Raw genomic sequence first — 25,399 nt, 5'->3', positions numbered from 1 at the left:
TTACGTCCTCTTTTTTTGTAGGAAATAATGAACGCTCTGAAGCAGACCTGGCACGTGTACTGTTTCGTGTGTGTGGCCTGCCAGCAGCCAATCAGAGGCAACACCTTCCACATGGAGGATGGGGAGCCCTACTGTGAAATGGGTACTTCAGCCGTCACCCAAACACAAGACAAACAAACGGACTGACACTTGTCGTTTACTCAGACTACTACAAGCTGTTTGGGACCAACTGCCACGGATGTGACTTTCCCATCGAGGCGGGTGACAAGTTCCTGGAGGCTCTGGGCGTCACCTGGCACGACACCTGCTTCGTGTGCACAGTAAGGTCCATGTGGCAGCACGTGCCGCCGCGATCACAAATCAAATCCAAATGTTTTGCCTTGCAGGTGTGCAACACCAGCCTGGAAGGTCAAGCTTTCTTCTCCAAGAAAGACAAACCCCTGTGCAAGAAACACGCACACACAGTCAACATCTGATACCATCGTGAGCCCGGTGCCAAATACCCTCAGCTGGATCAAAGATTCATCATGCTGTCTTTGTTTACTGTCCTCGTCTGTTGATTCCTTCACAGCGCATTTCGTACCTTCAGCTTTGAGCAGGTGATTTTAACTTCCTTTGCGATGTGTTTTTGATCACAACCTGCCGAGAAAGCAGTTGTGTCTTTCAAGAGCAAACAGTTTAGATACAATGTTTATTTATCTGAAAGAGCATGGTTATTTATTTGACAACAGATAGAATGAAACTTTTGGCATCAAGTACAGATTTTAAGTTTGAAAAAAAGAACATGCAGTTTTCTCCTTGATATGTTATTTACCGAGTGCTCGGTCTGTGGTCAAGAGCATCTGATTATAATATATTTTTCTAGTATTTATCCCTTTGTAACCAGGGTCTAGACTCAAAAAGTCACTGCTTCATTCAAAGCTATCCTGCTATTAAATGCAACTAATGGTTTTTGCTGTTTTGCTGTTGTATTTTTCTTCTTTTGCCTTTGCTAACTTTTTAACCAGATGAACCGAGGTTGTACTAGTTTGTTCCACCTATATCTGTGTCAACAGTAAAAGGTTGAATTTGTGATGTTTTCTGTCTGTTCTTTTGTGGATTTTTATTCCCAGAAATTGAATTCTTGCCTTTTTCAATTCTACGTTCGAATCTGCTTTCACCGTGCCAAAACTAGGGTTGATTAAATATTTTTATGAAAATGTCATTCTGGTTAAACTGTGGTAAAACTATAACGTGTCCAAACAAAATCCTCATTTATGTCTGAAGGTTATACAGCTTGAAGAAAAAAGGAAGCTAAATGTAAAGACATTTTCAAGTTGAACATAGCATTGAGTGACTGAATGTTAACAGGAACATCGCAGATATTAAAAAAATATGGTTTTGACCACGGCAAGTGTTGTGTGTTTGTGCGATGGCGAGGAACGTGACCAGTAAGACACGGTTGGGTTTATCATCTGGTGAGTTCTCAGGTTGACGAATGTAGTGAACTTCCTCTGGCTGCCGGACGGGGGTGCTGTACGCAGAACCCCACACTGGACCGGTCGAACCCGGGTTTTCATGAAAGCTCGTTTTAAAGCACAGGGTCCAGACGACGGCTGAGGAGTTCCGACTGGACCGAGTGAGGATCCTTTCTGGCTGGTTTTGGAGCGGCACAGACGGTAAGTGAACTCCGCACTGAAGAAGCTGAACTGTGTCGATGTGGTTAAAAGGCTTCACTTTTGGACTTATGGAGGTTCGAGAAGTGTATTTCCTGCGGTGGAAATACAGTTGTGCTACTGTTGTCGCTGCTATAAACGGTGTCTGACGGGAGTTTCTCACGTTTGATGATGATGACAATGATGACGACGATGAAGCATCCGCGGAAGTCCCGATGTTCAGATGCGCAAAGTAAACAAGTAGCTGTGTATCGGAACGATTTGGGGCTCTGCATAACCGACTAACCGTATTTTGAGTGTTTCATATTCAAGTTGAGACGAAAACATGTGTATAAGGTGCGTCAAACTGGAAAACAACAGAGTGAAACGGGGTGAGATGAAACATGACACAGTGATGGGACATGACAGATAATGGTAATATATGGAGATAAATACAGAAAGGTGTTTTTTTAATGGAAGTTTGGTAGGTCACCTGAGGATCTAGCTGCTTCATAGGTCAACTACATATCAAACTTGCTGAGAGCCAGGTCACGCCACAAGCTTCCAGCTTTTAATACTAGGCTGCATGAAAAATATGATAATAACTAGGTCATCTAATCTAATATAATCTAACCGAAGTCAGTTGTGTCAAACCCCAAATATGGTTCATTTGTTTCATGTGGCTTTAAATACAGAGAGTCAACTCAAAATTCACTTCACTTCACACAAGAATATCAGGTCTAAGATTCATTGCTCAGCAGACACCAATTAACTTATAAAGAAAGGGTATTGCAACTTACAAACACCAAAACATTGAAGCAGATTGAAGGGACTATGTTGTGATGTTATGTGTGCGCCTCAATGAGAAAATACAATGTCTTATGGAGAACCAAAGGATGCTAATGCTAAAGTTAGCTTCCAGTAACTAGATATAAATCTCTCTTTCTGTTTTGACTCTAATTTCCTGTTCAAATAAAATAATGTGAAGACACTTTGAGTGAGTGATGTACAGGTACAAGTCAATGTGGAGGTGCAATTCCAGGTGACAAACCGTGGGTCTGACTGGAGTCATGACGTCTTTTCGACAAGTTTCGCACCTTTTATGTCTTTCTAGCATGTCGCTAGAAAAAGCTGGGGTGAAAGCAGGGGATGGGAACATTTTTGACTCAATGATCCCGAAAACCCACATATTTTAAAGTGTAATTGCATATATATATATATATATATATATATATATATATATATATATATATATATATATATATATATATATATGCAAATGGAAAAGGCAGACCATCAAATTTTGAGCGAGTTGATTTTTTACAGTCATTCTCCGTGTGCCAGGTCGACTGCACCAGCTGGTGTCTATTGGTATCTAGCGACACTGAATGGTTCTGTAAAACATCCATCCAATAATACTAGTGTCATCAATGTGAGTCAGAGCGGAGCAGCATTGGTCCAATCAATCTCTGTCACTGCCCTATTTGCTTCTTCATCCCGTTTTGCTTCCAGGGCTCAGGCTTATGACGTCATTTCCTGTCCGCATGCGCACATTGGTATTTCAAGACATAATTTACGGAGTATATACTCATATTAACTGAGACCTCGTCGGCAAGATAGAAAACTGCATGCAAATTGCACAGAAAGATCCAATTATTTTATCTGAAATCTTGTTAAAATATCCGAATTGTTGAATACAAGTATGTATGTAGTGCTATATATATAAAATAAGGTTAAAATACAGTTAATACGTCGGCGTAGTACTTTAGTAATTCAAATTCTGCTTCTCTTGATGAAATACGAGTGTGTAGTGAGGCGTGGCGTAATGACGTTGCTAATTTCATTCTAATTTATGTGTCAAGCAGCTACACCCATGTGCGCATGTGGACAGGAAATTACGTCTTGAAATACCAATGTGCGCATGCGGACATGCGAAATGGCGTCATAAGCCTGAGCCCTGGAAGCAAAACGGGATGAAGAAGCAAATAGGGCAGTGACAATCTCAATAAAAAAAAAAAAACTCCGACCTGAACAGTTCCCGTGATGCTTAGTTGTCCGTTCAACCAATCACAGTGGTTGATGGCTGCAACATGGCTCCTCTGCTCCTCTCAGTGCTGCAAAAGCAGAAGAGAAGTAGGACGAAGAAGAAGTAGGAAACCATATGGATGAAAACTTTAATGTCAGTAAAACTCCTGTAAGTTCGTCTTTGCAATCTTGGCAGGATGAAGCAAGAGTCCATAATTTAGAGATCATTGACTGTGATTGGTTGACTGGGCTGCAGAGCATCATGGGAAGTCACTGTTACTGAGCTGGCTCTTGAGGGTGATGGTGCCTCACATGCTGCTTTACATATGAAGAACTAGACTCCTTGTCAAAAGAGCCACATGTGGCTTGTGAGCCATAGGTTCCTGACCCTTGTGTCAAAGGTTCCTTCTACCAGAACAGGGGTGAAAAAGTTCTTACCTGGAGGAATGTAAGCGACACATTCATATGTTTATTTCATCATGTTAGCAAACTGCAACCAAGCAGACTCTCACAAGGGGATTTTCTTTTTTGTTACCAAAATTATTGTTATTAGTGTTTGGACACAGGTGAGGAATTGAATCCCTTATAACAGTGTCACCATTTAGACCGGTGAAGATCTGAGTGTTTGAAGGTATGATAGAAGAGTCTCTGAGAAATTGGAATGACTTGCAGTACAGCGATTTGGATTTGAGTTGGCTGCTTCTGACGTGAGCAAGTATCATTGTACAGTAGATTCCCACTCCTGCTCAGTCAAACCAGTAACCCTGAACAGTAAATATCTGACACATAATATGTCTTCATGGCAGTCGACTTGGTCAAGTGAACAAGGAGCAGGGTCTGCCATATCACTGTCTGAGAAGAACAAAAACTCCCTGAGAGAGATTTGTGTGATGCGTATTAAAGACTATTTCCCCCCAGCCACTGATTTGGCCCCTTGAAAGACACCGAACTATAGTCACATGGCAGCAGATGCGTTTCAAGAGCTGGAGCTATGGAGGGCAGAGCTCTGTGGTCTAACCACACACATGCTTTAAGTGTTTAAATGTGTTAAAACCAGTGTGTGTGAAATGTGCAGTTGCTGAGCTCTCACCGCTGTTCTGCATAAAATCAGTGGTGACCGGTCAGTTTATTGGAACATGCTTCAGTATAATCTTGCTTATTGTTGGTCAAAGGGAAGACAGGGACTTTTTTTTTCATTACTCTAGTGCATGTTTATAAAAGGTTATGCCAGAAGTCTCTTGCCAAATTGAATTTGCTCCTTCTGAATACAAATAATGAATGAATAATCAGTCTCACACCATAATTTATGATGCCTTAAACTCAAATCTAAACCTGAGGTGAGCTAAATATATTTGAGTGAGACCCACTAATAAACATAATTGATTCATCTCAGCATATATCTCAATTAATAACGCATGTTTGGTTGTCTTCTGCATCCTACAATCCTCTTTTGAGTTGTGCTAAGCAAAGTCAATTTCAAGCATGTGCCATGGAAAATGACCAGGCTCCATCTTCATGAGATTCTTCAGCCACCTTAACTTGCTCTTTTGTACATTGTGGAACAAGGACTCCACCTAAGTTGTGTTGACCACAATCATCGGTTCATCTGCACAACTAATCTAAGCAAGCTGCGACCCCTCACCCAGTTCAATGACAGGAAGACGCTCCAGCCAATCAGATGCGCAGATGCTTAGAGGATATTAAGGAGCATAACAGCACAAGTATTTGGGTGTCTGCATGAGCAATGGACACTGATGTTCACAGTTTAAAGAAAGGAAATAAGTGAGGAAGTGAAGAACTCTGCAGCTTCAGATCCGAGTTTATCACTTCGCACATTTGCCGTATGAAGTCGCCCGGTAATGTGAGCTAGTCCGATTGAGCAGTGGCTGGGACTGCAGTTCAGAGACGGGAGATTCTGTCCCAGACAGATTTTTGTGTTAACATGTTTGCCAGGTGTCAGATCTGGCGAAGGCATCATATTTTCTCAAGATTCCCTTTTCCTGAATGTACAAAGAGGTGCATCTCATACCGTGGCTTAGCACGGATATGGCTTTCCCAGCTGTCGTTTGCTTTGTGGTTGCAGCCAGTATTTGCTCTTCTAAATCTTTCTTTCGATCCTAGTTGCACACTCATAGGAATGACCTCAGCCTCTCCTCACTACACCAACGTGTTGCTGTATATCCCTCCATATTATTGCTATATTTTTCATTAAATTATTCATGATGATCGGTAATGACTTTCTGCAGAGTGCAAACCACTTTAGATAAACCATCGGTTTTTATTATCTTGTTTTGGACTCAACCCTTCAAACCAATAATGTGTGTTCGCTCATTACCAGTGCTGGTGCTCTGTCTGGAACTGAAATAAAGACATAACAAGAAGAACTGAAAGAGAAAACGGTTTAGCCCGCTATACTGAAATATAACCTGAAATAACCACTCCTGACCTGCTCTGGATCCATGATCTTTTGCGGGTCAAATTCAGTGCTGACACAACCTGCGTTTCTCCAGCCAGAAGGTGTCAGAAGGTTTATTTATTTGAACTGCGCCACTCAAGAGACGGAGAGGTTGTACAATAAAAGTGTGCTCTAATCACAAATGGGCAACTACTTTGACCTCCATTTTAAAGTGCACTTGAAGACAATAGAGCTTTTTTGATGATGATGCTCCACTTGGAAGTTGCTGCTTTTTAAGTTCTCCGCCACCTGAAATCTAGTGAACGACAAGTTGTGACGTGACATTGTGCTTGACTCACTTCAGTGTAGTAGGTGTGTCTGGGGAGAACATGTTATCAGCTGGCACTTTTCCAATAGGCAGGGCTCTTATGAAGTACATATTAAAAAATTAAGTGTTTACTGCGACTAGAAACATACTCCTTACATTCCATAATTGTCCTATATAATTTTTATGAGACACCTGGACCAGCATGGGTCCTCTTTTAGAATAACCAACCAATAACATAGTATTGCTGCAAGGTTACACGCTTGGTTGTTTCAAAGCATAATATCTGTTGTGGGGAAGGAACTGCTCACTGTTCCACAGCCAACTTACAGATGCTGAAACCTCTGTAACTGTGGTTCATCGTGTTGATGTTGTAATGGATTACTTCTCTGTTCTCTGTTACATCTAAAGAAAGCATAGCGTCGCCGATCTTGTTCCAGTTAGGAGTAATCTTCATTTTACCAGAAGGGTTCAACTCCTCTGATAAATACAACAATGCATTTTTCACTTCCAGAGCAAAGTGCACATGCACAGTTCACAGTCTGATCTGCTGAGGCGGATGAGGGACAAGTGCTGGCATCGGGAATTACTTAAAGCTGCAAGCTGCTCTGCTCTTTGCCTGGAAGGTCAGCAACCATGCGAGAGAAAGCCGACATCCTGTTATTAGAGAAAGAAAGAGGGGGGAAAAGAAGTACGGGATGAGTGGGGGATGATTGAAGATCGAAGAACAGACGGGGGAAAGGGATACTTTACATGATTGGTTGAAAGTGGGGAAATGAGCTGAGCTTGAAATTTAGACTCAATCCTTTTAGTTGGAGATGGAAGACACATGAGCTCCGTCTAACTGAAGTTTTTTTTTTCATTGCTGCCAAGTTCTGTATGTCCATCTGGGTGTTTTGCGAAGTAAGGGAGTGGTGAATTGTGCAATTTCCAGGAATTAGTCAGATGCAGTTGCTGGTTGACCAACCAAGAGGGTGTTCTGCATCTACAGGGGTTGGACAGAATAATGGAAACTCCTTAAAGCTTTTTTAGCTTTAAGGAGTCTAAAGTCTAAAGTCTCTTTGGGCATGGTCAGCTTTGGTCAACTATTATAATAAACTGCTTTTATTGAGGCTTTTACTGAGGCTTAAACTTGTGGCGACTGGCAAAAGATGCACGCACACACACAGACACACACACTTGGGGCCAATGTGGGCTGGAGGTGGTCTAACCCACTGGTTCTTAACCTTTTTGATCTCGGGGCCCACTTTTCCCAGAACAATATTTATATCTACTTACATGTAAACAAACAAAAACCTTGTGATCTCATTTAATAAAGAAAAAAAAAGAAAAAAATATATACTTGATGCAAAATGAAGAGGGAATTGGAAAACTAAAAAAAAATAAAAATAAAATTCTGAATAAAATAAATATCATAAAATATATATATATTCTTTAAACTTCAAAGAAGATACAAGTAAAGTGAAAGTATCAAATGAATGTATTGTGATAAAATGTTCTAATCAATTTTCAAAACTGCTTCCACAGGTGCTTTTATGGGAGCGGCATCACACGTCTTATTATTTAGTATTAGTACGTCTTAGTATTTTTTTCTTTACAAGAACTTGACACTCTACTGCCACCATACATGGCTCATGTATTATAACACCATCTGTCAAACAAAAGGTGTAAAACAAAAAGACTTTTAGTCAAGGACCAACCATGGGCCCCGGCCCTATGGTGAAGAATCACTGATCTAACCAACTCGGCAAGGATGAAAGGGAAAGTGTCCAAAAGGGTGGTGAGGCCAGCAATGTTGTATGGTTTAGAAACAGTGGCACTGAGGAAAAGACAGGAGGCAGAGCTGGAGGCAGCAGAGATGAAGATGCTGAGCTTCTCTCTGGGAGTGAGCAGGATGGATAGGATCAGGAAGCAGTAGATCAGAGGGACAGCACATGTGGTCAGGTGTTTAGGAGACAAAGTCAGAGAGGCTAGATGGAGATGGTTTGGACATGTACAGAGGAGAGAGAGACACTACATTGGTAGGAAGATGTTGAGGTTGGAACTGCCAGGCAGAAGGTGGAGAGGAAGGCCAAAGAGGAGATTGATGGAGGTGGTGAAGGAGGACATGAGGTTTGTAGGTTTGAGAGAAGAGGAAGCAGAGGACAGAGTGAGATGGAGGAAGATGATCTGCTGTGACCACCCCTGAAGGGAGAAGCCGGAAGGAAAAGAAGACAGTGGTAACTACTAACTGTCGGGAATTTGACTGCATTTTCACATTTTACCTGTAACGTGCAGAGCAAATCCTATCCAATTTTAGAAACCAGAGTGATGTCAAAGCCCATTTTATCATCCGTTATTCCATAAATTCACCAATGTCGACCTCATGTTTGGAGCTTGAAAACTGATGCAATTGTGACCAACCTCCTTGTGACCTGTGCGCACAGTATTTCATTTACTTTCAGAGCGTTCTGTCAAATCATTTTTTCTCAAATAAAAGCACATTTGTTTTGACTTGACTTGTCCGTCAGAGGCCAGGTGGCGTTGTTTATTATTCCGTGTTGATTTCAGGTGCGACCTGCCACGCTGAGTGCTTTAATTAGCGTTCCTTCTACATTAAGCAATTGACCTGCCACGACACGGCCCGTCATAAATATTGAAATATGCTGACACAGCTCAAGCTGAGAGCATTGGTGTTTGAGCTGAGGCCATGCAGGGCGGCCAAAACATAGAGCTACTGTAACCAGAGTGGACAATAGCTGCCTGTATATGTGGGAGAGGTTCACTCTGTGACAGTGACCTGCTGAAAGTTTCGGGGGAAAGTTGAAGCCAAACCAAGCGCCGTTTTGAGTCTTGAAGTAACTCACACCGATTTGGAATGTCAAGAATCTGCATGTTAAAGTTCACACTGTATCACCGTCTGTGGCTAGAAAATAAAAGATTCTCTGTGTGCTGATGCAAATATTATCACTCTGTGAGACTCTTCCTGCTGAAGTTCTGTCAGTGTTTTGACATTCTGGCAGCCACACTGTCTCTTGTTGTCTTATGATGAGCAGCTCAAAGAGGATACCTCCCAAATTCACAAAACAAAGTATAATCTACTGAGAAAAGCCGCGCCAATGTCGAGACCAGAAGACTTTCTTATCTTTTTGGCAGTTACAACTCACTTTGACCTTTTGGGTCATGTTGCTATGAATCATTCTTTTTGCTTAAACAATCGAAGCTGATTTGTTTGACTTAAATGCATGACAAATATTTATATGAAAAACAGGCCATAACATTATGACCACAGTCTGAGAATATTGCTTTTAAAAACCCTGAGATACAAATGATGTGTCTCACACTTTTTAACTTGTTCAGACACTGCTGATATTTGCTCTCTCTTTGCTCTATTTTATAATGTGTAATACACTTGTGTATTGTTGATCCAAGTATTTTTCTGCCCTGTGACCTCAAAGTTCCACAAATCTTTCGATCAGTGATTCTATACTTCACCACATGCTAAAGTTTACTGAGTGTCTGGCTCTACTGCAAACCGATGTCTATCCTTGTATCTGAATCAGCAATAGAACCGTGAGCTTGTCTGCAAAACAGCAAGTGCCACTCAGGCTGTGAAAGAAGATGATGAAACAGATGAAACCAATTTCTGCCTTGTTGCTGTTGCGTTTTCGCTCGGTTTGGTGTTACTGATGACAGATTCTTAAATGGGTTTCATATGTGCTTTTTTGTTCCATGCATTTATTCAGGAGACGCCAGAGGGCTTGTAGAGCCGTACCTGCAAGGGAGGTGCTGAGTTCAAACCCAGACATCAAAGTAAAATATGCTAACAATGAAGATGTTGCGATGAAGAGGTCGCTTGACGCGATGACGTCCTTGTAGGTAAGTCACCACAAAAGTGGTTTCCATGTTTTTCTCTAGGAAAAATAATTCTCTTTTAGTTTAAGTGTTCCATAATATATTCCAGTTAAGTACATGTTACCCATGAAGCGATTCCCCTGCATGGATCGACCACTGGAGATGATGGGATTTAACATTATCATCTTAATTTTCATCTTGGGTACAGTCAGAAAGTCAGGAAGGTGGGTGTTCCCACACAGCAGCGGTGTTTATTTTACTTTTTGAAAGTGCAGCATATTGCGCTGTAAGTGACCTTGGTGGACTGTTCCTTGGATGCAGAAGAAAAAAGGCCTCAATGTGAAAATGAGTGGAACTCCCAGGGTTTTCAAAACACAACTCCAGATTTCATTACACATACCTGAGTGTCTGAGGGCATGGAAACGCCACTCCTTAAAAAGTGTCCATATGCACCCAGACACATGTGCTGCAACTGTAGAGGTGGTTTACCAAGAAAAACAATAAAATATACAAATATTGGGGACGTCCAGCCAGCAGGTCGGGCTGGGTCATCACTCAAAAACGGAGGGCGGACAGACAGAAGTGTTTTTGGTGTGACTGATGATGAGGCGTCTCATAACTAACTGCAGTAAGCCAACAAAGCTTCCAGTCTTCCCTCACCTCTCGGAGGCTTACAAATATATTGTGTCTTGATTTGCAGGTAATCTGTGCCCCCTGAAGTGCCCCTGCGTGAGTGTGTGGTGGGAACCTTCGTGGTAACTTTATAACTATTGCCAGTAAATTGCTTTAAACCAAGAAAAATAAAAGTCAACCGAGACAGACAGACCTGAGGGGCCACACTGAGGTTCAGTCCCTAAAACTGAACCTTCATCAGGGTTGAGGAGGACAAGAGGGGATAGAGGGATAGAAGGAGGGGCTTCGGCTCCTCTGGTAAAGACAAAGCCCCAAGGGTTTCTACTATGAGATCCGACTTCCTCTGTGTAAACACGTCTGGAATGACACACTCTGTGTGTATGTGTGTGTGTGTGTGTGTGCTCACCACATGTGAAGCAAACTAGTGTGAGCCTCCAGAGAACATGTGGAAGTAGCAGTTCAACTCTGGAGGTTCTTGATTGCTGTTTATCTTTCAGGGGTACAGTAGAAACATCAATCGCTCTGTCTCCTCTCGCCGACGTTTTAAATCATCAAATTGATTGCTGACCCTCCTGCGTGTTTTGCTCAGACTCCATGATGGTTTCTGACCCGGCTTTGGTGATTGGTGATTCACTAACTCACGACAGTATTGATGTCCATCGCTCACTCAAACTCCAGTCAGTTTGACTCCAGATGTAGAAATTTGCGAATCAGCAGCAATGTAGTGCGATAATAAAGTAAAATAAGCAGCTGACACCATGGATGGAGACACATTCTCAATGGTCCAAAACTAAATGGTCTGAGTTGTACCTATAGGACTCTATCATTATTCTCATATTCATGTTGAATTCCCCAGTGTGTAGCTACTAAACTCATCATGTTGGGCGAGTCAACTGAGGTTGGCGACTGTTTTTGCAGGGACAAAGAAGGGTGCGCGAGTCAGAACTGTGTTCATGTGTGTGACGGTTCTTTAGAATGTCGACTGTGTGCATTACAAACTGTGAGCTTCACCTTCTGCATCAGTGTCTCTTTCACTTTAATCACAGTGAAGAGGGAAGTATTTGTCTCATCCCTAGGCTGAGACAATGGCAGCACCTGTTGAGCGCAGACATTAGAAAGGAGATGACACGTAACCTCAGCATTACAGGATCACTAGATAGTGAACGAGGATGGAGCAGGGTTTATGTATTCCTCATCACTGAAATCTGTTTTGCGTGTCTCGCGTGTATCGCATGTGGGGCCCAGACTCTGGAGTCAACTTTTAGTCTACATTCTGACTTCCAACAGACTCAGAATAAGTGTATTAGGCGTCAGTCATAGATCATGGACTTGCTAATATCTGAGTGGCTGCTAGCAACTTTGTGAGTGTGAGTTGATAAAGTATATCTTTGACCCGTTGCTTGAGAACTTGGCTGGATGTGGATCTCATCGTTTCTCTGCCCCATTGTCCTTGGAGTAAGACTTGGACTGACAGGACAGCTGTCTTCATGGCTTCAGCGGTCACTGTGAGCCTGGATGAAGATTCATGCATGTCTTTGCATGGATCCAGCATGGCAAATGAATGTTACGTGGCTTGTTTGTTGCCCTGCTCTTGCCTCTGATCTTGACATCTGACCTAAAAGGGGTAGTCATTGCTGGGGATTTTGTCAGGCTTTGATCACCGTTTGGCCCCTGTGTGCAGAGTTAATGTTCTTTGTGAGGTGCAAAGCATGACACTGTTGTCCACTGCAGCAGAATAGCAGTGTGTCGGTCAATTACCATGGAAAGTGTGAGCCCCTCTGCCTCTACAAGCAACGTTATTATTCAAACTGTGGTATAGATGAAAACAACCAATGGGCCTTTGGTGATGCCCATCTCAGTTCAACTTCAATAAATGCCTCTCATTATTAACATATTACATGTGGAAACAAAATAATGTATGCACTCACGATGGTGTAAGCCAGGGTTGTAGTTGCTTGTTAGGAAGTGGCAGTTCCACATTTCACTTTGTCATGACCTAAACTAAACATTTGGCATGTGTTTTGTGTATTACTCATCCTTGTTCGCTGTGAAGTTCGTTGACCTCAGTGGAGGGAGGAGTCGACATAAGACGCTCTAGTCTGCGGCTCACACACACAGACCAGGCCCACGTTATAAAAAAACAACAACATATATATATATATATATATATATATATATATATATATATATATATAGTAAGTTACCATCTTATGTGCAAAAATATTTTAAGTTCTAGTAAAATTCACGATCTTGCTTGAAGCCAAAAAAAGCTTCTTTTTCTTCTTCTTCTTCTTCTTCTTCTTCTTCTTCTTCTTCTTCTTCTTATTATTATTATTATTATTATTATTATTATTATTATTATTATTATTATCTTAATAATGCTAGACAACAATCGCAAATACCAACAATTCTTGCTGCACCTTGCAAGTCCATGTTTGGGAGAATAATGCTGCACTTGAGTCTAACTGTGAACTCCTACTTGGGCGTAGTTGAACAGCTGCTGACAAATGCAGGTGCTGTGGTCTTCAGACCTAAAATGTCCGTAAGCTAACAGTATCTCTCATGCCAGGAACCCCAACTGTTAGTGTTGAATAAACGGGAACCAGAATGAGATCATCAGCTACAGTTTACATTCTTTTACATGGAGCCTTCAGACTCCTGTTGCATGCTTCACCAGAAAGTCTAAACTGCTGATTAGCATCCACAAAGTGATGATAAACACACTGCAGGAGATCATCCTGACATTTCTCTGACACTAGCAGTCAAGGATTTTCAGCTATTTGAGAAGTCAGACTCATTTCTGCATTGTCAGCTTATTTGACTGCAAGTCTAACAGAGCATATGGAAGAAGAGACGGGGTATGTTAGCTGCATGGATAATTTGTTAAATAAAACTGGGATCGAGTCATGGATAGAACTAGATAATAATGAACAGCTAGGAAGTCTTTTAATGTGCCAACCATTTATCATAATATTTGCCTTTCACTTCGATGTAAGATGAGAAAGCAGAGTTGCTGATGTAGTTGTCCTGGGTCTGCCCGAGGCCTCTTCTTTCATTTTGCCTGGACCGACCTGCCAGTGGTGGGTCAATGCAGAGGAGGATTAGCACTCTGAATAAGAATCTGGTCAGGCAAATATTTTTCATTGAATCCTGAGTGGATGCTGAGAAGTGTCCGAACCAAAACCAAATATCCTTTACAATGTGATACAACTCTGTGTGATATTTCGCTGCTTCCCTTTCTCTCCGTTGAATTCCTGCTTTTTAGGATCTTTCGCATTAAAATATTTTAAGCGCAATTTGATAGCGTGATCGATCGACCACTAGACAGGTTAGATGGATTTGACTGTGCCGTGTAATGCAAGAAGGACTGTGGAAGCTCTTTGCTAATGCATCATCGTGTCAAATAAACATGGTGACATATTTAGTCTGCCATTTAACCTCTGGGGGGAAATGAAATGTATCCAGGCCAACTCAAAAATCGTAATGCCATGTATATTATTTATAAAAATGGCTAAACAATTGGCAGTCATATAAAAGTATAGTTCAGTTTTAAAATAGTCCCTATAATCTACATTCTAACAGTAGTCATGTACAATTTTAGACAGTTATCATATATAATATTTCTCCAATCAAATGAAAGTGACACGTAGACATGAGCTGAAATAAAAAGCTCTCAATGTACCGCTCTATCTGTGTTCCTTTTCTCATCTGTGGCCGTAGGTTTTTGGGTAGTGACCAAAAGATGAAAACTCTTCCTTTGAGATGTGGTGAGGAGATCAGTCATTTTGGAGAGACTCTCAGTAGACTCGCTACTTGAGAGGAGGCAGTTAATGTTGCTTGGGTATCTTTTTAGAATGCTGTCTTGGCGAGCTGTTCTGGCCATGTTCAAGTCCGAGGAGGTCCCCGTGTAATTCCAGGACACAGTGGAGAGACATTTAATCTCGCTTGGCTGAGGGAGTTTACTAGGGAGAGGGAAGCCTGCTCTTCTTTGCTCACACTGCTGCCCCTGTGACCTGATCACGGATGGGCGCTAGGAAAAGTAAAGGCACTTAATTTGCGTCAGTTTATGCATTTTTCAGCATGTTTTATGTGAAAAGGAGATTCAATGTATTAGTAAATAACTTTTGTCTCAGTGATAAATTCATTATTTGTCCATTTTTTCTCACGTTTTTCTCATTTTCAAATATTTTCATCGCACATCAAGCACCTGTCCTGAGTTGTTGTTACCTCTAATTTTCTCATTTCCCCATGACTATCTTTGCTCAATTCTCTTACAACAGTATTAGGTGTGCTGTATTCTTAGAAGAAAGTCTGTAAAAATGTTTAATGGAAGGTGATTCTCTCACCATGTACTGTACTTTTGTTCTTGAGCCCCTTAATCCAGCGCAGCTGCTCAAACAGCAAATACAATTAACCTCAGCAATTGTCCGAAGTTGACTTTGGAGCTTGTGGACTTTTTCACTCACTGCCAGTAGCCACTCTGAAGATGACATCATCGGTTTCAGGTTGCCCGCTGTGGTCTCAGATCCCAGGAGGAACTGTCGGACCTGAACAGCTCTGGCGTGTTTTGAATAGACACTGATTCTCTTCCCTGCGCATACCCCCCTACCATCTCTCTGCCAGCTGACCTATGTGACCTCTCACTCCACACTTGGTTATTGTCTCAGTTTGTAAAGTGCTGACAGATGAGGCAGATGTGCGTTTGCCTCCGCGAGATGTTTTTACATCCTCTGAATGAGCCAAAGAAAGATGATTATTTGTTCCACACAAGTCAAGGCTAGATTGTCAATGCCTTTTACTGCGTGACTCAGTTGGGGCCCAATATCGTCACCTAGCTAGGGATATTAAACTTTCTTGACGGTGACACCTCACATTTCAGTGCAATAGATGTCACTTTTGAAATGAATTGATCGACACCAGTATTTCAAAGTCAGAGAGGCAGACCACGACCAAACTTAGACAGACAGGAGCGCAACGATCAATACAGTAAAGTGTTAGGTATGCAAACAGCCGAACCAAGACAGAAACAACTGATCGATAGATAAGGAGACATTTGATGCCTAACTTGGAAAGGTAAACTACACACCACTCAAGAAAAATAGTACAATTATTTATATTTCCATCTGGTGCAAGTGTACTCCGCTTCACTTTGTGTTTGGCCACTGTTAAAATACAGGACTTCACACTGTCAAACTGGTCCGACTTCTGGTATGAAGCAGTTTAGAAACGTTCTAAAATCACTGTTTCCAGAGAAAAACAGTCCAAGGATCATATGCACACTTAAAAAACAAGGTCTGAGGGGAAGGATTTGCCCATAATCCAGTATTGATCCTTGCCAGCCAGACTGTCTGGAGGACTGACGCTCTGCCATACCTATAGGCCTACTGCTTCACTGGCCCCTCACCACAGCTAACTATAGCAGCAAACCAAAGCTGAGAGCCGTTTGTGGCAGATAGACTGCATCATAGTGGAGTCGTCGTGTTTGTATGAAGGTGGCAGAATTCCTAAGTGTGGGGACAGACGTCAGAACAATAAGCTAGTCTTCTTCAATAAGATCTTGAACGACTGCCAGGGATGTTGTAATGTTAACGTCTCTCTGAAGCCTGGTTCAGTCCTGCAGTCCGCGGCAGCTGCAGAGACACACTTGCGATAGAACTTGTAACACTTGTCCAAACCAGATATTCCATGAACACTGCTAATGGCATTGAATCGGGAAAAACTCTCTTTTCTGCCTGATAAATACTATGAGAGGTTATCCACTGGGGGATGTTGTAGCTAACCTGTTTAGGTGGCAATATCCACGCTTTGCTTAAATTAACGCTATAAAATGACTGACACGTTTGTTAGCGTCTCAAAAACGTGTTCCCCACATGTGGTAACACACTAAAGACCTATGATAAACTCAAAGAATGACTTACAAGTCTGGTACCAACACTTTCATTTTAGCATCTGAGGTCTTCAGTCGGCTTCAGTTTCCGCCAGGGGGTGATTGTAATTCCTATGTCTCTTGGTCAGTCGGGTTCCTGTTTCTTCTTCCTGGACCCTTGAATGATCGCCGCTGAGTTTGCTAACCTGCTGTAGATGAGTCTGGTGGCTGTGGCGTTACTCTCAGGACACTCCCATTGTCGGGTCGCCCAGAGAAAGTTACGTTGTTGGACTATATGTTGTTATACTAATAGCTAGAGAGCCAGACTCTCTGATTTATAACTGTTTCATATGAATTTATTTATTTCAAAAATGTTGGTCAGAAAGACTGAAGAGAAAGCAAGATAAATAATGCAGTCCATTAGTATAATTTATTTACAAGTGAATTAAATATGCTGTGATTTTGATGTGGCCCAGCTCAAATCCAGATGAAGGGGTGTGGTGTTTCATCATTGACTGCGTTTCTCCTGGTCTGCTACTTTTTATGTGTTCCGCCATAGCTTGGAATGGCGATGGCGGGGCGAAGGCTTCCTGCCACTCCAACATAGTGTTTCTAATTTAAACCGCCAGTAGAAATTGAAGGTGTTAGCAGTTATTCACAAAAGGTCTAAAAGAAAAAAATCACACACATACACCGCCTGTCTTTCATGAACGAGAATGTCCATGGGGTGAATGTATGAATGTGAATTTATGTATGAACACTGAGATAAACCTGTAAAATTCAACCTTAGCAGGGACAAAATGACATTGTGATCATTTGTGTTTATGGTACCACACAGCCAAAGACATATTCTCATATGCACTTTTGAAGAAGATATCAGAATGATAGTGATTTCTTTGTCAGTGATCAGACGTTATGCTCCTGACTTTTCACAAAAGAGTCCAGCTCATCCGGCTCATGTGCTTCACCGAGCCGCCCATCCAAACAAACTTCACCACATTTATTTGATTTGTCAATGTTCAAGCTTCATTTTATTATATTGCATGTTACATAAAGGTCTGTGGAGGCACTTGCCAAAAGCAGAGCTGTAGTTGGCCATGTGTCTCGGACCTGCCCAGTGATGTGATGGGAAAATTTCGCACATGAACTTGTGTCGATGTTGAATGAAAGACAACAGTCGCAAGAAAACAAAAGCTTACAGTATTATTCACCAGACAGTGGTTAAGATCAGAATCCTGCTCAGGGCCTGCTCATTTGATTTTGTTTTACAGCAGTGAACTATACAAGTGCTGTGTGTATTCTAACTAGTTGCCTCCAAACATATGTAGTGTGTGGGCCAAGAATTTACTTGAGTTTATATTGCAATTTACATTCTGCATCAGAAGAGCCAGTTGATCAACAGCTTTTGAAACTCTGACCAGCCCATCTGATACCAAAAACCAGTTCAGTTCAATTACCAGATTGAAACTGTCATCAGATGTAGTCTTTCTTCCTTATTCCAGCCATTTTAATTGGTATATGCTAAATAGTAATGAAGTCCCATCGACTGTTGACACATTTTTTCCAGTAGCATTATAGCTTTGAATTACATTAAACTGTTCCACTGCTTTCTTCGCAAATTCTTGTTTTTTCCCAACTCCATGTTTATTGAGTTTTCAAAGCTGTGAACTTTGCATATTGTGGCGGTGGCTGGTAGATACCACACTATGTGCCAGTTTGCCCCTTTAATACTGTTTATAATACCACAATAGCTGATGTAAACTGATAATCAAACCAGCTACGTAGTCAACGGTTGATGCTTTTTTAAATCCGAACAGGTGCATCTCCTGACAAATAACATGGAGGGTTGTTGTTTAAATGGAGGCTGTCTCCTGTTTATCCTAGCCACCTGTTTTCCAAACAGCAGCAGCACAACAATTCCCATCAATCAAAGGACGAACCTAAGCCCGTGTCCTTCAGGACAATTACCTGGGTGAGTGTGGGCCAAATAATAGACTTGTTAAGGAATCTATGTGAGGAATAGAGTGTAGCCACCATTTTGAGAAGCAGTGTAACAGAAGAAAATATACAGGGAGAGAAAAGACAATGGCCGGTGTCTGACTTTGGAAACCGCATTCTCACTTTGTTCCATGAGATCACAGTTGTGGCAGATGCACGATAGAGAGGGAGCAGCTGTTTTGCTCCGTGCTCTCCAGTTACAGACGTTAGCAGGGTCTGCACTCTGGGGATGGGCAGAGGGGCACGTTGTTGTGTCTTAATAGTGCTTGTTCTCTGAGGGTGGGCACAAAGAGTCCTCAGAGCCAGCCGTGCACCACCGCAACTATTGGCACGGGAAGAGAGGGACGTGGCCGAAGGTGTCAAGCGCAGCGGGGCTGGTGACAAGACAGAGCACGCAACTGGTGCCACTCTCACAGGAGCCGTGGCGCCATTAATTGCACTAACTGTAGAGCCCACCATATATTATTGGAAAATGCACACAGATCATGTTACCCAGGCCAGATAAATGTAAATACTTCAATTCAATGAGTCGTGTATATAGCATGTAAACAACTCTACTATATGTTAAAGTAATTACGTGGTGCCGTGTTTCCCCCTTCTTTTACAGCGATTGAAATGTCAAACAGCCATAAGAGTTTGCCACTAAAGTCAAGTGGTTCCTTTAAGGGAACTCAAGGCTCGCTGCAAGTCCCAGGAGGTGAGAGAGAAGAAACAGGCGTGAGTCTAGACTGTGCCCACACGTAAATGCATCTGTTACTTCCGATTTTTTTTCTGCTGTGGCATAAGATTTGAGCTGCTTTGGGAGTCCACACAAACCACTGGAAACAACTTGGCCATTACTGTGCCTGGCCTGTATTTGGCGTTGCGCTAGAAGCTGGAATATAGCAAGACACATACACATAAAGAAGAGACATTGGTGTGTGCCGCCACGGTAGTAATGTCATGATACTGAAAGAGTGGCGCAAGACTTTGTCAACCAGCTGAAAGATCAACCATTGCCATTGTTGTTGGAGATCGCCAGTGAATCCAAAGAAGTGAAGTGATGACTGTGTTTCTGGTGGTTTATTCAGTTGCAGACATGAAATTGTCTGAACACATGCTGTTGTCATGGGGAAGGTAAAGTACCTAATTTATTTTGATAGATCCAATGTTCTTAATGCTCTGTAGAAATCTCAACGGGATTGTTACGCACAGGGCATGAGCAAGATTCAAGAGGTTTATTTGTCACACATACAGTTATACGCGGTACAGCGCATGGTGAAATACCGTATGAACTCTTTGCAGGGCTTGTCTTGGTGCCAGGCAACAGATGAAGCAGTTAAAGGTTGCATGAGGTCATTCAAAGATTTAATAGAGCACTAGGTTACACTATCTTTTCTTGCCTTGTCAGTGATTTTTTTGGACAACTGTGCGACATATTAGTATTATACACCCGACTAACCAAGCCAACTACTGCACCAAACTAATTAATATTCATTAAAATACCAAAGAGCTTCTTCACAAATGCATGAATGCATTTTCAGTCATCAGGGCCACGGGGGAAGGTTACCGGAATACTGGAGAATACTTGTGGCTAGGCGATGTTTGTTACCGTCAGCATGGACTTTTTGTACTCAATTCTGACACAGGGACTCACCCTTGCAACTTTAGGAGTTAAAACAGTGTCTGCGGTTGCATGATATGCTGCTTTATCGGAGTCGTGGCCAGTCGGTGTTGTCTTCCTTCAAGTCAGCAGTGTGGTGATGTTGCCCACAATGATGTGCACTTACAGTAAGTGAAGGAGTGATGTTTCAGAGATGGATAACATTTCCATTACTTATCGACTGCTGCAGAGGCGGCCCTCGCTATGACACTGCTTTAGATACATTAGCAGGAGAGGGGGAATTTGACGGCCTGTCTGCGAAATGGATGGGGGAGGAGTGAGGAGGGCAGATGTGAAAACATCACCACACGGTCAGAAGCAGATGCATTGATCCCGGCCAAGTTGCACTCTGCGCTGCTTCCTGTGTTTTCATTGGACTATCATTGAGAAATTAGCAAACAAGAGCGGTCGCCGATAACAAATCTTCTGTACACGTCTCCAGGGAGAGAGAGAGAGACAGAGAGAGACATGTCCATGGACGCTAAACTAAACAAGCACATTATTTGTTGCTGCTTCTTGAAACTGGCTGTCAAATAATTTAGTATTTGAATTGTGTCCCTCTCTTTAGACTGTCACATCTACAAATGTGTAGAAGCAGAATTTCAGGTGCGAAAACCCTGAAGTTCATCGATTTGTATGTCATGCCACAGTAGCTTCTTGGCAGCGCTGTGTCTTGTCTGAGGGTTTTTCTAGTACTCTTGTTTTATTACCTTATATGAGCCAACAGGCTTCACAGCTGTTTTTATCTTGAGAAGTGAATTGCTTTCAATATCTACTTCTGGTATCTTGTCTCAGTCTTTTGATCTTTCTATATCTCGAGTCACTGTGTCGCCTAGTCCTCTTGTTTGTGTGTTTTTTTTCTCACATCATTTGGTCTTAACTTTCTGAACTTCCACTTCCTTTCCCGAGTTCTCACAATTAAACATAACTTCCCAATAAATCTGGTCTAATAGGCTTAGAGTATTACGGTAAACATGTAGAGTCGTGACACACCTTAAATTCCCACTCTGGCCGTTTGGGACCTGGGCTGTTGGATTTTTCGTCTGTTATGGGGGGAAAATGTCTAGATTGACAAGTGACTTTTGGGTCATCCAGCCAACCAGAGGTGGCTTTCCTGCCAAAGAGGCAAAGCTCCTGGGTTTCCCATCTATCACAGGAGCATATGGTTGAACATTTGCTGAGAAGCTGAGCGAGGAAAAACAGTGAGGTCCCTTCTGCATTCAGTTGAGCTATGGGAATACCTTGGCTGGGCCCTCCAAAAAACTGAGTGTAATTACGCCCAACAGCTGATGAACACTGTTTTCTGCTGACTTTCTCGCTTTTGCCATTATGCAATTTCTGCCGGGAGACTTCACTTGACCTTATTTGACTGGAGAGCCTTTACAATATTCCTCAGACAAAGTTGTTAATTCATGTGCTGTCCTGTTCTTATATTGTTATGGAGGGGTTTTATCGTAGCATGGAGCCAGGTGTACAATCCAAATGTGCTGATCTTACACAGGATTCAAAGCAGTTTTTACACACAACTGAATGACATTACTTATGTTTGGCAATCAAAATCCTCTGTGGATTGAAAAATATCTATTTAAATAGACGAGTCTTTCTCACACTCTCCCATCCTTAAACACATGGAGGAGTTCTATGTGAAAACAAATTCTGCGTTTTACACAAAATGCTCAAAAACAACAGTACAGCGTGAGTCTATAGGTATCATAGGTAGATGCAAAACTCTTAAGAGAGAGAGAGAGATAAGTTTATCCGAGTCCATAAGCGCTCAGGTCACTGAACAACATGCTTTCACAGTGGTACATCTGAAACAGTTGTCAAACCTGGCCCACCGTGTCACTTAATGTGGGAAACTGAAGATCGACAAATTGATTCAAGTCAAGACAAAAAGAAAAATGGAAAAGCAGATATACATTGGCTCTTACAGGAACAAAGCCATATTGTCTCTTGTCTTAACAGGCATATCTATCTATTTTGACTGTGCTGTTTACCTCTGAGGTGCCCATCCGTATATGTGGAGATTATATTTTTGCCTTTCAGCACCATGGTACTCTGTTTTTTAAATATTAGCCACATTTAGGAACACTACCATCTTGTAGTGATACAACAACATTATGGTCATTTTAGTAAGATAAAGATTGAAGGAACGATAGCACATATACTCACATGCAAGACTTGTGCATTAACATCTCCTGAAAGAAAATTGTATTCAGATTTTGAGAATGAATGCAGTGTACACACAATATGTACAGTGATGTTACCAGCTTCATTTGCCATATGAATCTGACATGTTTTAGTCATAGTAATTATGAAAACAACATGGTTAATAAAAATGGCCAACAAAAAAAGTTTGTTTTTGCTAAAACAAGATTTTGTTATTTCTCCTACTCAGTAATGGGACTAAAGAAGTTAAAGGAGTTGCTGTTATCCCTTTTTTGAGTCTGTAATGTGGATTGTATTTTCAGTTTGGGCTTCTTGTGTGATTGAACAACAATAGTAATAATAATATTTCCTTAAGACTTTGTTTGGAAAGATGTTTCATACAGTTGTTTACAACTGTGTGTGAGAGCTCAGCTTTTATCTATGACATTGTCTTTGCCATATTGGTGTTTAATTTACATTTAATGAATACCACTGTACTCACTTGATAAACAACATATTGACTGAGGAGCTATAGATCAGGCAATTCCCTAACACTTGTTTAAGTGAGTGTTTTGAGCCTGTGGGGCTCATTCTGAGCCCACAGGTAAAATATGAGAAAGCACTTTCATCCTGTTTCTATGTGCTTTGTTGACTTATTTTCAAGAAAAGAAATGAATCTGAGGGACTCATGACAAACCCTCCATCTAAGTTTTGCAAGAGCACAGAGCCAAAACCCTGGGTGTGTGCGGCATCACTATAGTCGACAAAAGTGCTTTCAGCAGCCCCAGGAGGGTGTGGGTGCTCATGGAAAGTATGCACACAAGACTTCCTCCTGCTGCTCTCGTCCTGCCCTTGGTCTCCGCCACACTCCGACAACACAGAGCAGGTTCTCTGACCATAGTCAGCAGAGCCACCACTTTACTAGTAATGCTGTCTGAATTAAAGAGCAATAAAACTAGATTTATCCAAACACCATTAATCACAATGGACACGGGCGGTCATTTTAATGAACAGATTCCTTCTGCAGGCAGCTCGGGGCAATTCATTTGGCATTTTAACCCCACCTGTCCATGTCAACGACTCCACAGAGAGCCTCGCTTAAGTAGTTTAATAACCGTTTCAGTGTCGGTTAATTCCACAACCGAGGACTTGAGGACATTTGAAAGGATCTAGTGTGCAGAAAAAGTTCCAGAAATCATTATTAGAATGAAATTGCAGTAGTATTTGCACTGTGGTTTCTTATCTGATTAAAATGTGAATACATTCAGATTCATTTGAATCACATTTTATTTTTGTTTCATGGAATAATACTGGTCGGTACAGAGAAGACGTACTTTTAACTGCATGTTCTTCAGACAAACAGGAGGGCAGTGGCTTCACCATCGCTTCATATTCCCAAGCAAAGACTTTCGCTTTCACACTGCTGGTTCTGTCTCAAGACAAAGCTCTTTCGGCTCAGATGTCCGAGATGTGAACACGAGCGAGTCAGGTTTTGGCCGCGGACTGGAGAGCTGCACTTTGTCTTGGGAAACTCTCCACGGGGGATGAGCTTCTCACCTCAGGCGGCTCGGCGCTAGATGCTGGAAACTACGTGTACAGCGCGACTCCACACAAGCATGATAGATGCCGGGCAGTAAAGGGTCTGATCGCTGTCTGGGTGGACAACATGGTTCAAAAACAACTTCTCAAACTCCCAGAACACTGAGGTGTGCAGCCTCATCTGCAGGAAAATTGGGCTTGGGAACAGGAGCGCGGCACAGCGGTCCAGGACTCGCGATGTGTGCGGGTGTTTGATAACTCACGTGTTTTCGCCTCATGATGACTTCCTTGAGACATACTTCGTTATTTTGCGCAGAGCGCCACCAACTGAAGAGAAAAAAGGGACATCGCCTGAGGCACAGAGGTGCGAGGCTGCACAGCAGGGGGCTCATCGGACTCAGGTCACCTGAGACAGAACCAGCTGTGTGAAAAGCCAGAGTCCACAATACAGTGCAATGGATGTTTTGGAAACTGCATTGAGCTTGTATGAGCTTCTGTTTGAGTTAGATGTAGATTAGAGATTGTAGCTGATCAGGGGCTTTTCCCAACAATCCTAGCGATGGTTTCATCGTCTAAATGTTACTGTTCTTCATCTGCTGTTAAGAACGTGAGATATCGGCACCTAATGGTTGTTACAAGCTACAACGTGCAGACTGTAATCTGTGTTTCTGTCAACTTCATGCAGACACTTGCTTTATTCTATTATTTCTGACAGAAGTGACACAAATCTTGCTTTCAAAGTGTTTCTCTCGCTCCCACTTCTTGCAGCATTAGCATCACAATTATTTCTGCACACGTTCAGTGCACACGTACAATGAGTGGCTCCCAAACAGCGCGTGATAAAGTAAAAACACAAGCAACTTTTTGTATCATTAAAGGCCGGTTCTGACCTTGCAGGAAGTTTTGGCTCTGCTTTGTAACAAGCCCCTGACAGTTTTCAGCGTCTCATTCCTCTGCTTGTGTTTATGCCTCTCATTTTTAATTAAGTCCCGATAAATTCACAATTATTCACCCCAAACCAGAAGTTTCTATGTCTTTATTTTCCTTTGACCCAGTTTCAAGTGCCTCACACTTGAATGGATCCAGGGACTAATTGGATCTTGAGACAGGTGGAGCTATTCTGGAGCAGGTCACACTGGTCGAGCTTTTTGTTTTCCGGTGTGAAAGTAGACTTGAACTTTTCACACATTCACAGATGGGCCCCCCCACCCGTAACAGTCTCCGTTATTGTGGGGAGTGTTGGCGTCCTCTGTGAGGCCGTACCCAGTTTTTCAAGGGTGAACTGAAAGGCTGCCTGTGTGTGGTGCAGAATCCCTCCAGCAATCACGTGTCAGCGTGTCCGCCGTGCCGTGTGCAGACA

General features: G+C 42.2%; 2 protein-coding genes across 6 annotated transcripts in view; both read left to right on the top strand.

Moving 5' to 3' along the window:
- The window catches only part of pdlim5b (PDZ and LIM domain 5b), a 43,113-nt gene extending 42,042 nt beyond the window's left edge, over positions 1-1,071 (top strand). For all 4 annotated transcript variants that reach the window (XM_053878145.1, XM_053878138.1, XM_053878137.1 and 1 more), the window contains 3 exons: positions 22-142; positions 205-320; positions 387-1,071. In XM_053878145.1, coding sequence (XP_053734120.1) covers positions 22-142; positions 205-320; positions 387-476 — 327 coding nt within the window. In that variant the 3' untranslated portion in view covers positions 477-1,071. The remainder of the gene's footprint in view (positions 1-21; positions 143-204; positions 321-386) is intronic.
- Positions 1,072-1,469: 398 nt separating this feature from the next.
- The window catches only part of bmpr1bb (bone morphogenetic protein receptor, type IBb), a 39,996-nt gene continuing 16,066 nt past the window's right edge, over positions 1,470-25,399 (top strand). Inside the window, exons 1-2 of one of the 2 annotated variants that reach the window (XM_053853762.1) lie at positions 1,470-1,658; positions 10,105-10,237. The gene's annotated coding sequence lies outside the window, so the exon portion shown is untranslated. The remainder of the gene's footprint in view (positions 1,659-10,104; positions 10,238-25,399) is intronic. The other variant, XM_053853763.1, reaches the window with a different exon arrangement.

This window comes from Synchiropus splendidus, chromosome 1 (genome assembly GCF_027744825.2).
Source record: "Synchiropus splendidus isolate RoL2022-P1 chromosome 1, RoL_Sspl_1.0, whole genome shotgun sequence".
Lineage (NCBI taxonomy): Eukaryota > Metazoa > Chordata > Actinopteri > Syngnathiformes > Callionymidae > Synchiropus > Synchiropus splendidus.
The sequence above is the reverse complement of the archived record's forward strand: the minus strand, read 5'-3'. Positions and strand labels throughout refer to the sequence as shown.